This window comes from Lepidochelys kempii, chromosome 1 (genome assembly GCF_965140285.1).
Source record: "Lepidochelys kempii isolate rLepKem1 chromosome 1, rLepKem1.hap1, whole genome shotgun sequence".
NCBI classification, from domain to species: domain Eukaryota; kingdom Metazoa; phylum Chordata; order Testudines; family Cheloniidae; genus Lepidochelys; species Lepidochelys kempii.
This window is the reverse complement of record NC_136380.1, coordinates 239,280,287-239,293,254: the sequence shown is the minus strand read 5'-3', so window position 1 is coordinate 239,293,254 and position 12,968 is coordinate 239,280,287. Positions and strand designations below refer to the sequence as shown.

Below are 12,968 nucleotides of genomic sequence, written 5' to 3'. Positions count from 1 at the left end.
CAAAAGGACTCCTCATTGGTTTTGCACTATATGAGGTCATATACACTTGTGTAAAGTGAACATAAGGCACTGCTAGCTCAAAATGGTAATGTTTTGACTCTCACTTTGCTAGAAGGGATTACACAAGGCAGGGGAGAATTAGGCCCCCAGTTTAAAGATCTTAGGCAGGTCACATGCAGGGGATTTTTCAGAGGGTCTCCTGTGGGTGCTCTGCAGATCACTAACTCTCTGGTTTTGAGCACTCATTGTTAGATGGTTGTTTTTCCAAAGCAGAATGTGGGACATTTCTGTGCTTTGAAAATCTACTCTGTGTGTTGGACGCTCACACTGCCCGGGTGCCCAGGCCTCCACTGGAGGGCCACCCACTGAAACTTTCAGAACGTTGCTGTTGTGTGTGCCTCCCCAAGCTCTGGAAAACATGAAGCCAGATTCTCAGCTGGTGTGTAAATGGGTAAATGTCCATTGAAATAAATGGAGCTGCACCCATTTAAAATCAGTGGAGGATCTAACCTTTAACTCTGTACCTTTAATTGTCAGTTACCCATCTATTAAATGAAGATCATACTCCCTGACCTCACAGAAGAGTTGTAAGAAATTATCTGTGAGCCCTCTGAGATCCCCTGGTGGAAGGTGTGTAATTCTATTATACTTATCTCTCCAGACTTCCAGGTAAAGAAGACTTAATAGGCATAAAAACTAGGGACCTGACTCTGAGCTCACTTATACTGGGGCAAATGGAGAGTAACTCTTCTGAGGTTAATGGAGTTCCACCAGTGGCAGTCTTGCCAACCCTCACAATGGTTAGTGTGTTTCTTAAAGCCTCAAGCGCCTGCAATCAGGCTATTGCCTGACAATCCCAGCTTCAGTTTTTAAAAAAGTAAGTTTCTAGCCCTTATGGCTGCAGAGAAAAGTTTGAAAATGTGAACGCTAAACTTGGCAACATCAGAGAGCAAATAAAAGGAATGCCAAATATATGTTTTTCATTATTTTTGAAAACTTGGGGTTGGTAATACTGCTTATGTAAAACTAGTATGACTGAGAACAGGATTATGCCCTGGGTTTTAAATATGCTTTGGGAAAAGTGTATCAACATTTGGACAACTATGCTAAGAAAGGTTTCAGAGTAACAGCCGTGTTAGTCTGTATTCGCAAAAAGAAAAGGAGGACTTGTGGCACCTTAGAGACTAACCAATTTATTTGAGCATAAGCTTTCGTGAGCTACATCCGATGAAGTGAGCTGTAGCTCACGAAAGCTTATGCTCAAATAAATTGGTTAGTCTCTAAGGTGCCACAAGTACTCCTTTTCTTTATGCTAAGAAAGGCTTCTAAACTGCTACACTCTTTTTCTTTCAATATTCCACCTTAAAGCTGACATTGTATCTGTATCCACTAGAGGTCAGGTTTTTATCATTTATTGATGACAATTGCCAAGACCATCTCTGAAATAAAGATAGAAGAAGGGCCGGACTGGAAACATTCAAACCACCCTGTGCCTCCTGAATTTTGGAGAAGTTTGAACGTGGATCCAGATCTATGTTTCTATGATCTATCTCTGCCGTGAAATTGACCCAAAACCTGAGACTAGATTCTTTGTTGCCCTGCACTTTTCTGTTTCGTCATTTATACCAGTGCAAAGTGTGTGCAAATCTCATGGCCATTCTGATTTTGATAGCATTTTGCACTGGTAAAAATGATGACACAGGCTGGAGAGCAACAGAGAAACTAGTCCCGAGAATCCAAACTTCCCCAAACTGGGTCAAGTTCCAAAATTTAAGGGCTCAGGCCCAGCTCTGTTTTAAGATAATCAGTTTAAGGGCCATGACTAATATTTAGAGAGAGGCTTGAACAAGAAAATTCAGATCCAGATTTCTAACTCCCAAAATGTAAGGGTGTCATGGATTCAAGTTTTTGATTTAACTTGTTATAGAAAACAGGCTCAGGAATCAGACTTTGAACTCCATCTTCTCCAGCCTCCCACAGTGTTCAGGGTGCTTCAGATCTAGGTTCAGATCTATCCCTACTTATTTTCTCATTTTCACTGCAGAGGTTTGGCCCCCCCAATACTGATTACAGTTATAAAATGCACGCACATGCGCCTGAGACACAGAGTTTGTGGTACTCCTCTTTATTGTCTCATTGTGGGGGAGAGAAGTGCAAGACTCATCGTGTGTCACAAAGTCAGTGCTTCTGTTCTTAACATACCTGCAATGACACTCCTTTTTCAGCAGAATTCCATAGCCACCTGGAAGTGGGGTGATAAAGAACACCCATTGGGTTGTGCCTCCCCAATCAGAGGAGGGAAAAAACATTAAGAAAAATCCCAGAGCCCTTAAGCCCAGGAGGAGTCTAGGCAGGAGAGAGAAGGAACAGCTTATTCCTTCTACTCCTTCCATTTACTGATACTGCATCTTTCCCACCCTGCTTTGTCCCTTTCCACCCCGCCCATTCCCAGGGCAGCTCTCATTTCCCCCTCTCCTCCTTGCTGCCTGTGCAGCACTGAGCTGCAGGGCAGGGAAAGCAGTCCATCAGGTTACCTAGAGAGACAGTTGTACAGAGGTCTGAAAGCTATGCCAAGAACTAAGATCCAAGGATGGTAGGTTTGGGGGGGAAGAAATACCAAAATTCAGTAGCCAGTCTCTGCACTTGAGCTCCTCACCAGAACCAACACCCCTATATCACACCAGCAGCCCCCCAACCCTGCAATTAGCTTTCCACCCCATTAGACCATCAACCCTCCTACCACTATTTCTACCCAGGACCCATCATCCCCTCAGCAAGCACACTTTACAACCAGGCGGCGGCAGCAACAACAACAAGGCCCTGGTTTCTCATCATGAAGCCAACTCACAGTTCTTTGCAGCTGCAAGGGAGTGTGAGATGTAGTGGATTATAGGACAGGTTTTGGGGGATGGTGAGCCAGGCCAAAGAAGTTTGAGGAGAACGGCTGCTTTCTGGAATCAAGTAGAGAAAGAGAGCATTTTCTGCACCCATCTAAAACACACCCAAATCCAGTGTCTCTGAATGTTCTACACAGAATGACAGCAGTCAAGATTTGTAGTTCTAACTGACCCGCACAATATTTTTTTTCCTAACAGTTGGGCAACCTTTTTTTTCCTCCAAGAACTTATGCAAATGTGTCTATTAATAGAACATTTCCCCAGACACTGTCTGAATGGGGAAGAGAAGTGATTATCCAGCAAGCCAATCCGAGAACTGTTAAATAGAGAAGAAAAACCAAGTTGCTTAGCCATCTTCCTGTTTTACATCAGTTGCTTAATCGCTGTGTTAATGTCACAGATCATCTCTGAAGGAAAAGAAAAAATTCAAGAAGGGCAGTATTCATTACACTGATTCTGTTTGTTGGTTTCCCCCTATTGATTTTCCAAAGACCAGAAGATAAGCTTAGTGAAAGGAGATTCTCTCTCTCTCTCATCCAGAACCAGCTCCTCCAAAATCATTGTTTGCTGTGAACAAGACCCAGACTTCAGTGACTCTGCTATGGGTGGAGGAAGGAGTGGCTGATTTCTTTGAAGTCTTCTGCCAGCAGGCTGGCTCTGGTCAAGAAACAAAGTTGCAGGTATGTGGCTGCCTCTTTCTCTACCTCACCTCGTCCATTTTGGACCCTGATATTGACAACATGTCCTTCGGGCCTGGTACTCTGCTGCTTTTCATGGTGTGTAGTCATGTACTCCTGTGCAGAATGGCTGTAAAACAATATAAATTGGAACATGGTAGCATCTTACATCCACTTCACACTCATTCACAGAAGGTGCAAGGCAGTGGAGAATAAAGCCCTTGAAATACTGACATATTTAAATCCTCCTTCTGTCTTGCTAACTACACACATGAAACTAGGGATTTTAACTGGCTGAGCAGGTTTCCTGTGTGTTGGAGAACAAGCTGGGGATCGTATTCATTGGCCAAAGGGCGAAGCAGCTCCAACGAGCTCCACAAAGCCATCTGCACCTAGGGGGTGGGAGGTACAAGGGATAAAGATGAAGAGTGAGGAATTCACAGCAACATAGCTAGCTGAGAGGGGTATATAGCCCTGAATGTGGTGTCCCATGTTTCTGTTGTGGTCTTCATCCATTCTTCAGGCCTGTTTCCTGCAGTACTATGAGCTGCGTAGGGTCCTCCCTCGTACAGTAAGAAATTCTTGGAAAAGATGGCTGCTCCTCATCTATTTTGTTCCTCACAGGGCCGTTTCCTCCAAGGCCCACCTGCTCAGCTCCATCAACATGCCCCCTTTTCTCTCTACCTAAATAGATACTGATGTGGCCCCCATCATCATGATGTTTGAGCACCTAGTCTCATATTAACTCAGAGGGAAACAGAGATCAAGGCAACGTGAATGCATGGTGATAGAGCCTGTGCAGCGCGTGAAACTTACTTTCTACTCCTCCTGAGACAGCTGGAGCACCTGTTTTGGATCACAGTTATCCTACTTGAGCACCATAGGATGTCATTTAAAAAACCCCACACCTTTTATGCTATTCTAGACACACACTATAGCACTGTGTAGGGTAAGTCCCATGATTTTATGTAGGGTTTTCCATTGGAACGGTATCCTGAAATTGGAGGTGGGCTGGAACTGAAAAGCCATGTACAAACATCCTAACTTTGGGATAGTTCACACCCAGGTTTGGATCCAAAAATTTCCATGGTGAGTAACTTAAAAACATCGACTCATAATTCCAATAACAGAGGCAGAGTAATTCTGAGATCGATGTAAAGGAGAAAAGATAGGCTGAGATGTAGATAAAAGAGAGCTGATGACTTTGAGACAAGGAAAGACTGTTCCAGCTGGCAGGAGGTGCAATGGTTCTCATATCAATGGGCGCAAGGAGAAATAGTCAGTGTTAGATAAATGCAGAGAACAAAGAAGGCAGAGTAAAGACCATGGCCAGTATTTTTAAAAAAAAAGTTAGGCTCCTAAATCCCCGGCCCTGCCTCCTCCCCCGGGCATGCTGCATTTCCCCCCCTCCCCCCATTACTTCCTGCGGCTCCCCCCCACACACAACAGCCCACCCTAGCTCACCTCCGCTCCACCTGCTCCCCTGAACACGCCACCGCTCCGCTTCTCCCCCCTTCCTCTCAGGCGAGGGAGAGGCAGTGCGTTCAGGGGAGCAGGAGGAGTGGAGGTGAGCGAGGGTGGGGGGGAGTGCAGGAAGTAACGGGGGAGGAGTAGAGGAACCGCTCCCTGCCCCAGCTCACCTCCGCTCCACCACCGCCGCCTCCCCCGAGCGCGCCGCCGCTCAGCTTCTCCCTCCCTCCCTCCCAGGCTTGCTGCGCAAAACAGCTGTTTCGCGCGCAGCAAGTCTGGGAGGGAGGGGGGAGAAGCAGAACGGAGGCGGCGCGCTCAGGGGAGCAGGCGGAGGCAGAGTGGATGTGAGCTGGGGTGGCGGGGGCACATTTCCAGAATGCCACCCCTAGAAATGTGCCGCCCCAAGCACCTGCTTGTTTTGCTGGTGCCTAGAGCCGGCCCTGGCTGGAAGGGATTTTGAGAAGTCATCAAGTCCAGCCCCCTGCACTGAGGCATGTCCAAGTAAACCTAGACCATCCCTGACTAGTGTTTGAATGATATTAGCCTTTTTTACAGCTTCATCACATTGTTGACTCATATTCAATTTGTGATCCATAATAACCCCCAGATCCTTTTCAGCAGTACTTCTACTTAGTCAGTTGTTCCCCATTTTGTAGCTGTGCATTTGATTTTTCCTTCTTAAGTAAAGTACTTTACATTTGTCTTTATTGAATTTCATCTTGTAGAATTCAGACCAATTCTCCAGTTTGTCAAGGTCTTTTAAATTCTAATCCTGGCCTCCAAATTGTGTGCAACCCTTCCCAGATTTATGTCACCCACAAATTGTATTAACATATTTTCTACTCCATTATCCAAGTCATCAATAAAAATATTGAATAGAACCAGACCCAGGACTGACCTGCAGAAACCCACTATATAAGCCCTCCCTGGTTGATCATGAACTATTAACTACTCTTTCAACTAGTTGTGCACCCACCTTATAGTAATTTCATCTATATTCATAGAATCATAGAATATCAGGGTTGGAAAGGACCTCAGAAGGTCATCTAGTCCAACCCCCTGCTCAAAGCAGGACCAATCCCCAATTTTTGCCCCAGATCCCTAAACAACCCCATCAAGGATTGAACTCACAACCCTGGGTTTAGCAGGCCAATGTTCAAACCACTGAGCTATCCCTCCCCTCAATTTCCTTAGCTCTCCCTCCCTCCATTTCCTTAGCTCACTTATGAGAATGTGATGTGGGACTGTCAAAATTCTTGCTAATATCAAGATTTATTACATCTACTACTTCTCCCCTATCCACTAGGCCAGTAATCCTGTCGACATACTGAGTGTCCAGCAGCTCCGTTGACTTCATCAGGAGCCACACGGTGCCAAAATATGGATGTGAAGCCTAGCTTTAGGCACTCATTTAAAAAAAAACGTTTTGGTCTATGTCAATTGTTAGGATTGAGTCAGTCCAGGTTCATCATGGGGTTATTAAAGTAGTGAGGGTAGTTCCATGTCCAGGGCCTACCTCTGGTGAGACTCTCACAAGGGTGCCAGTTGACACGGTTTGTTGACAAGGTTATCTAGCCCTGGGAGGTGTACTGAAAAGATCAACTCGTTTTTCATTAAATTCACCAGTTTTTAATGTTTATCCAGCAAAGTCCCTTTCCCAACCCATCTTCAAATCCCAGGCTAAAAGGCGGGAGGCTCGATTATATTTCTGGTGCCCAGGAGAGGCCTTTTTTGAGAAACTGGTGAAACCATTGCTGTTAGACCTGGTTGAAAATTTTCTTACCTCTTTTTTAATTTCAGTGAGAAATTGGTTTTGGATTAAATGAATATTTTCATGAGAAATGTTTCCAGAATTATTATTTTTTTTTTTATTTTTTCTATCAGAAAACCAAAAATTGTTCAGGTTTGGGGGTTTCAGTTTTTCAACAGTTGATTTTTTTTCACAGAAAATGTTGATGAAAATATATACTTTTTTCATTTTACTCAAAATTCTCCATGAGGGGACACCTCTCCCTCCTCCCCCCCAAAAAAAGAAACATCTTCCAACCGGCTTCTGTTGCCATACCAGAGCTGCTCTATGGTCCTTCAGCTAGAAGAGGCAAATTCAGCTCCGTTATTCCAGTGCTATTGCATGTGCAGCAGCGTAACTGATCTCAGAATTGTAGTTCAACAGAGACCCTTGCAAAGATAAAAGGAGCTTATAAAGGATCGCAAACCTGTCCAGAACTCCCACTCTCCGTTTTTGTGGCCATCAGAGTTTGCTGCCTAATGTTTCACCAGCAGTGTTCATTAGCCCAGGGCTGTGGATCACAAATACACTCTTAGTTCCCTTTCTAAATTACCAGCTGAAACACCCAATTTATTTTGCCCTATTTTCGTATCAATAAACCTCTTTTGATTTTAGCTGATTTGGTAGAAAAAAGGGTTATCAATGAGAACATTCTCTGCAGCTCCACACATTTCTTTTATTGGCTTTCTTTCATCGTATCAGCATTTATGAAACACCTTTTACACTATCCATCAAACACAGAAATAGCCATTAAAACTCTGTACAAAGATTTATAGGGTTTGCCGAGAAGTGTAAATTTCTTGACTAGAAAAGCAAGGCTCAGGGGTCTGATTGCTGTATTAATAAATGTTTATTATCCCTGGGGCTTTACTATGCTCTTCCACTTCAAAAAAGTCACCAGCGGGCAAAGTGCAAAGATACTTGAACTACTCTCCACTGGTGAAGGAGGTACCTCCAAGGAAAGGATGAGGCACATTTGCAAGATGGCATATGGGGAGTTTGCTGCTACTGTAGCTGCTCTGTGGATAAATATGACTTTAGCCGTCAGAGTTGTAGGTCTGGATTAGGCACAAGACCTCCTCATCAATCTCCCCCTGGTACTAGCTAAGATTGCCATCCATTGGTCCAGGAGGAAGAAGCTTGACAGGGAAGTTTTCTATGGCTGTGGGTCCATTTTCCAGTTCCTTGTGGATGCATGTAGGCACAGTTCCTGTGTGTTGCCCCTGCTGACTCCCTGGACAAATTGGAAGAGTGGGTACTGTCCAAGGTTCTCTGCTTGGTTTTCCCCCTCTGGGTCCTTCATTTGGCCTTGAGACCTGCACCTCCATCTCCATTTTTAATTTTTTGCCACCCATAATCAGTTAAGTTTTGGATTCTGTGGCCCTTCCTGCATCTCAGGAGCAGATCTTTCTTTTCATTGCTTTGGTGGGCCCTGCCCACCATCCCAGCACTTAAATGGGCTGGCTTCTTTTGCCAGATCTCAATTCTCTTAGAAAACAAGAGTTGAATGAGAGAGACAAACTACAATGTACTTTTTTCGTATCTTTAGGAACCTGTTACTGTTTCTTCACATGTAGTGACTATCTCCAGCCTACTGCCTGCCACGTCCTACAATTGCAGCGTGACTACCTTCAGCCACAACAGCCCTAGTGTTCCCACCTTCATAGCTGTCTCTACCATGGGTAAGCCGGACTTTGCCAGTTCCACTCTCTATACAGCTATAATGTTTGCCTCTTTGTTCCTTCTGAAGCTGCTTTTCAGGTGTTACCGATACCTAAATTATTTCACTGAAACGTAGCCAGCTCCAGGGTGGAATGGGGCAGCAGCTTTTAAGTGTTAAGTATTAAGTATTGCTGTTATGTATGTTCACCACTAGAGAGTGTGTTTTTTAATCAGTAGTGAAACCCCAATTACTGTGTGTGTTTTAAAATAATTCTATTTTGATTTTAGATTGGGCTTTTTAATTCATAGTCCCTTGCTTCCAGTTTGAAGGAAGACTCTGGGATTACTGCCCGGATGACATCCGTAGAGGAAATCATCCTCACCGTGTCCAGGCAAAATATGGGCAAAGACTCAGTTACTAGGCCGGGGCTCTTCCTCTGTGGTAATGAGGAATGTTTCTTTCTGCCTGAGGTGATCCAGAGATTGAACTGGGAAGAGGTGAAAAGGAAAGGGCAGCTGAATGACCTGGAGAGGTCAGAAACTAAAAAGATGGAGCCAAGCCCCTCTAGCATTTTTATGGGTTCTGGGCTCAAATTTACTCGGAGGAAAGAATGCCATTATTGAATCACCATTACCACTTCCTTACAGCTGTGGGTCTCCCATCCAGAATAATCAGTTTCAGTTCTGCTTAGTTAATGAGATCAGACCATAGGATCAGTGACTAAAGCATATCTGACAAGTAATGTTATGACGTAAATGTCAAAGTTCAGCGTGTAGTACTTAGCTTAAACCCCTGTTCTGTTCTAAGGACTGCTTCTGTAGGCACTCTTATAATAGATGGTAAGCTTTACTGAGCAAGGTTACTCCCTTCTTTGGTGCCATCACAATACAAATAATAAATAATAATAATAATAATGTCCTGTAGAACTAGAAATAAATCTGAAAAAGCAGATGCAAACATACCTGTTAAGAATGTTACTGAGCTTTGACTCTGTCTCTAATTGCAACAAAATATTTTAGGCCAAATTATCTGCTGAAGTAATTCAGTTGTCTTCAACTGAGTTACCCAAACAGAGAACTGGGCCTTTATGTCAGACTCAGGTTAGAGACTGTGTTGATTATTGCTGGCATACAATGCCACAGATGTTGGAGTGCATTGTAGGAGACTCAGATAAATAAGATACCAATTTTATATACACTTATTCTTTCCTCCTTCCCTACCTTTTTCCTCCTTTTCACTAACATTCATAAAACCTTCCTGTGCAGAGGTTTGCAACTCTGCCACAACCATGTCATTTCCCCTATTGAATTGTATGGGGTCCGTGATCCTAAACCTGCCCTAACATCCGCTGATAAGATTTCTCACTCCGAAGATCAACTGAGAAGAATATAAAATTATAATGAAAAAAATACAGGCCATATGTTCTGAAATGAATAACCCAGAGTCATGGTTTGTGTGCAGTTACTGAGATGAATCCCAACATAGTGGTGATCTCTGTGTTAGCCATCCTGAGCATTCTCCTGATTGGACTGCTGCTTGTGACTCTTGTTGTACTCAGGCGGAAACATCTGCAAATGGCCAGGTAGGTCCAGTCTTATTCTAAGTCCAGGAAGCTTTAAAAGAATGGGTAAAATATAATATTGGGTTTTGCTTGTATGGCACATGGTACCCACTGTGCTCACTTGGTGTTTGAGATGTCTGTAAACATAGTACCTCTGAAGATTCCCTGTTCCCCGCTGATTTTTAGGAGTACAACTACTACTTGCTTTATCCCTTAGCTATTCTTACTGTTGGATGGAGTTATTAGCCTCAGCCTCTGTCTTAATTTGGAGCTGTGTAGGGTTTGGTAAATTGCAAATTCAAGCCATTTTTAAGGGCTGATTGTCGAAGCAGTCATATTCTCTTGAGTCATTTGATTGTTCAGATTTACTGAATATTAAATGAAATATGAGATGGTTTTAAGACAGGTAAAGATTAATGGTTAATAGAATCCTTAAGATCATCCAGGTTATTTTGCAAAATCATTTAAATTGCTGGGAACACAAAATTTGCTATGCTAGATCAGATAACTAATCCATCAAGACCAGTCTCTCAGTGCCCAGTATTTGTTCCTTCAGACAGAAGAAAGGCACCTTTTCCCCTCCCTCCAAGTACTGCTCTTTACATATGATGCAGTTCCTTCATACACCTGCAGCAGCTATCCTATGCCCTGAAGAATGAGATTTGATTTCCTTTATCTAGTGTTGTAGCTCACAGTTCACCTCTTGTCTGAGTTATATCCTTGACTGGCTAGCTAAACTGGGTGGCTAATCACCCAGATCCTCTGTATGTAGTTCTGTGACTGGAAGGTTTGCAGGTCTGAGCCTTGGGAGTCTCCGTTCTCTTATAATCCAGAACCATAATGTGTGTGTGAAATAATACATTTAAATTGAATTTTTCCTTCGAAGTCAGAAAATCAAGTAATGTCACTTCAGAGGGTCACTTTAAAGAACTTGCTCGCTGATGATGCATTTCATGCATCAAGTCTTTGCTATACACTCCATGCAAATGAATTTACCCCATCACCTAGATTTTCATAGGACCCCTTTCAATGCATTGTTTGTTACTTTTGCATATAGCTGGTTCTGTGAAAACCCAGATTCTTTTCCCTAGTTAACTATCATGCACGCAGCCCATGGCTATTTCTTTCTCATTTTCTCTACCACAAGAGGAATTAAAAAAAAAAAAGAACTATACACTTGCATGTAATCATTTTTAAAGCAAACAAGCAAAAATACTGAACATTCGGTTTTTCATTTGATGTTGAGAAGGTCAAAGGTTGGTTTTGTGGTTAAAGCACTGGAATAAAGACTCCAGTCCTGGCCTTGCCACACATTGCCTTTGTGGTATTAGGCAAGTCATTTAAACACTATGCCTCAATTTCTCCATTGGTGAAATGGGGATAATGCTTCCTTACCTCCTAGGGGTGATGTAAGGACAAATACAGTATACTCCTGATTATTTGAAGAGCATGGGGGACACAGATTTTATTCAGATAATTGAGAGGACAGGAGCCATTCAGCAGTGGGATGGCCTCCCCCACAGCCAGGGTCTTGTCATCCTCCTTGAGCTCCTGGCTCAGGGGCTCTGCTCTGCCCTGATCACTCACTTCAGTGACCGCGGGGCTGCAGAGGGCTCCCTCCACTGCCGCAGGAGCCAATCAGCAGTAGGGTGATTCATTATCCTCCGCCTCACAGTCCTTGCTGGGGGTCTCTGCTCTATTATCCAAACCTCCACATTATCCAGATCCCTTCCTTGTCCCCCTGCATGAGATACATGCTTCAGGGGGCATGTGTGTCATCCTGGGGGGACAAGGAAGGAATTTGGATAATGCAGAGGCTCCGACAATAGGATTTCATATGAACAGGAGAATACTGCACTTGGCAGGTGCTCTGAAACTATGGAGATTGGTGCCATGTACATCCCTAGACAGAAATCAATTTTGACAACTTTTTTCTCATCTTATTCTTGAGGCAGAATATTAGGAAGCTTGATCTCAGGAGATGGTGAGCACCCACTACTTCTAAAGGGTCGCATCCAGACATGGCTTACGATGGTGCAGATCCACTGACTTCAGCTGAGCTTCACCCAGCAAGTTCAGCCCTTGCTTCAGTGGGAGGCCTGGGTACACACCACCTTTTAGAATCAGGCTCTTAATGATCTGTATTAGGGCAACACCGCTGACAAAATCAACAAGCATTATGTTTGTCCAGCAATAATAACCTTGAACTCAATGGTCTTCCTGAAACAGGGAGTGTGGGGCTGGAACCTTTGTCAATTTTGCTTCATTGGAGAGAGATGGAAAACTTCCATATAACTGGTGAGTTAAATACTGCTATCTCCATGCTTCCCCTCCCCGCATTCCTTTTCTCACGAGCTACCTTCGTTGGCAAGTCTGACTTTTATGTTCTTATGTTTTTGTTATATGATCACTAGTGCATTTAACATGAAGCAAAGCTAGCTTATTTTTGGTTTGGTTTTGTCTTTTATTTGACTGAATGGTGGCCCAGGACCATGTCTTTTGTCATAAACTATTTTTTAGTAGGAAATGAGGATGCACAACGTATTCCAACTGGGCTAGATGCATTTTTTTTTCTTTCCCTTACACACATTCTGTATATTTCCTAAAATAACAAAGGGGTAGAGGGCTGATCTATAAATCCATTAGCAGCTCTATGGAGATGTATTAATGTCAAGCAGTGAGGCTGCTCTTAATAGATCATCAGCTAACAATTCTGTTCACAGAAATACAAGCCCCAGTGCCATTAGTTATTTTTCCTTTGTATTTGGAACAAGGCCAAGCTAGCTCAAATCGCCCTTGCAACTTTGTGCTCAGTGTTGCTGGGGTGTTTGGAAGCAAAACACACCCAGTCAGGTCTGGAAAACCATCTGCAGAAACAGCAGGCATTGATTAGTTACTCCATTCCATCAAT

The 12,968-nt window shown here is 43.5% G+C and overlaps 1 protein-coding gene across 10 annotated transcripts in view; it reads left to right on the top strand.

The window, feature by feature from the left end:
* PTPRO (protein tyrosine phosphatase receptor type O) overlaps positions 1 to 12,968 on the top strand; it is a 220,574-nt gene that overhangs the window by 172,046 nt on the left and 35,560 nt on the right. For 8 of the 10 annotated variants that reach the window (XM_073319260.2, XM_073319250.2, XM_073319231.2 and 5 more), the window contains 4 exons: positions 3,438 to 3,577; positions 8,383 to 8,515; positions 9,958 to 10,078; positions 12,287 to 12,355. In XM_073319260.2, the coding sequence (XP_073175361.1) occupies positions 3,438 to 3,577; positions 8,383 to 8,515; positions 9,958 to 10,078; positions 12,287 to 12,355 (463 nt within the window). The remainder of the gene's footprint in view (positions 1 to 3,437; positions 3,578 to 8,382; positions 8,516 to 9,957; positions 10,079 to 12,286; positions 12,356 to 12,968) is intronic. The other 2 variants (XM_073319271.2, XM_073319239.2) reach the window with 1 other exon arrangement.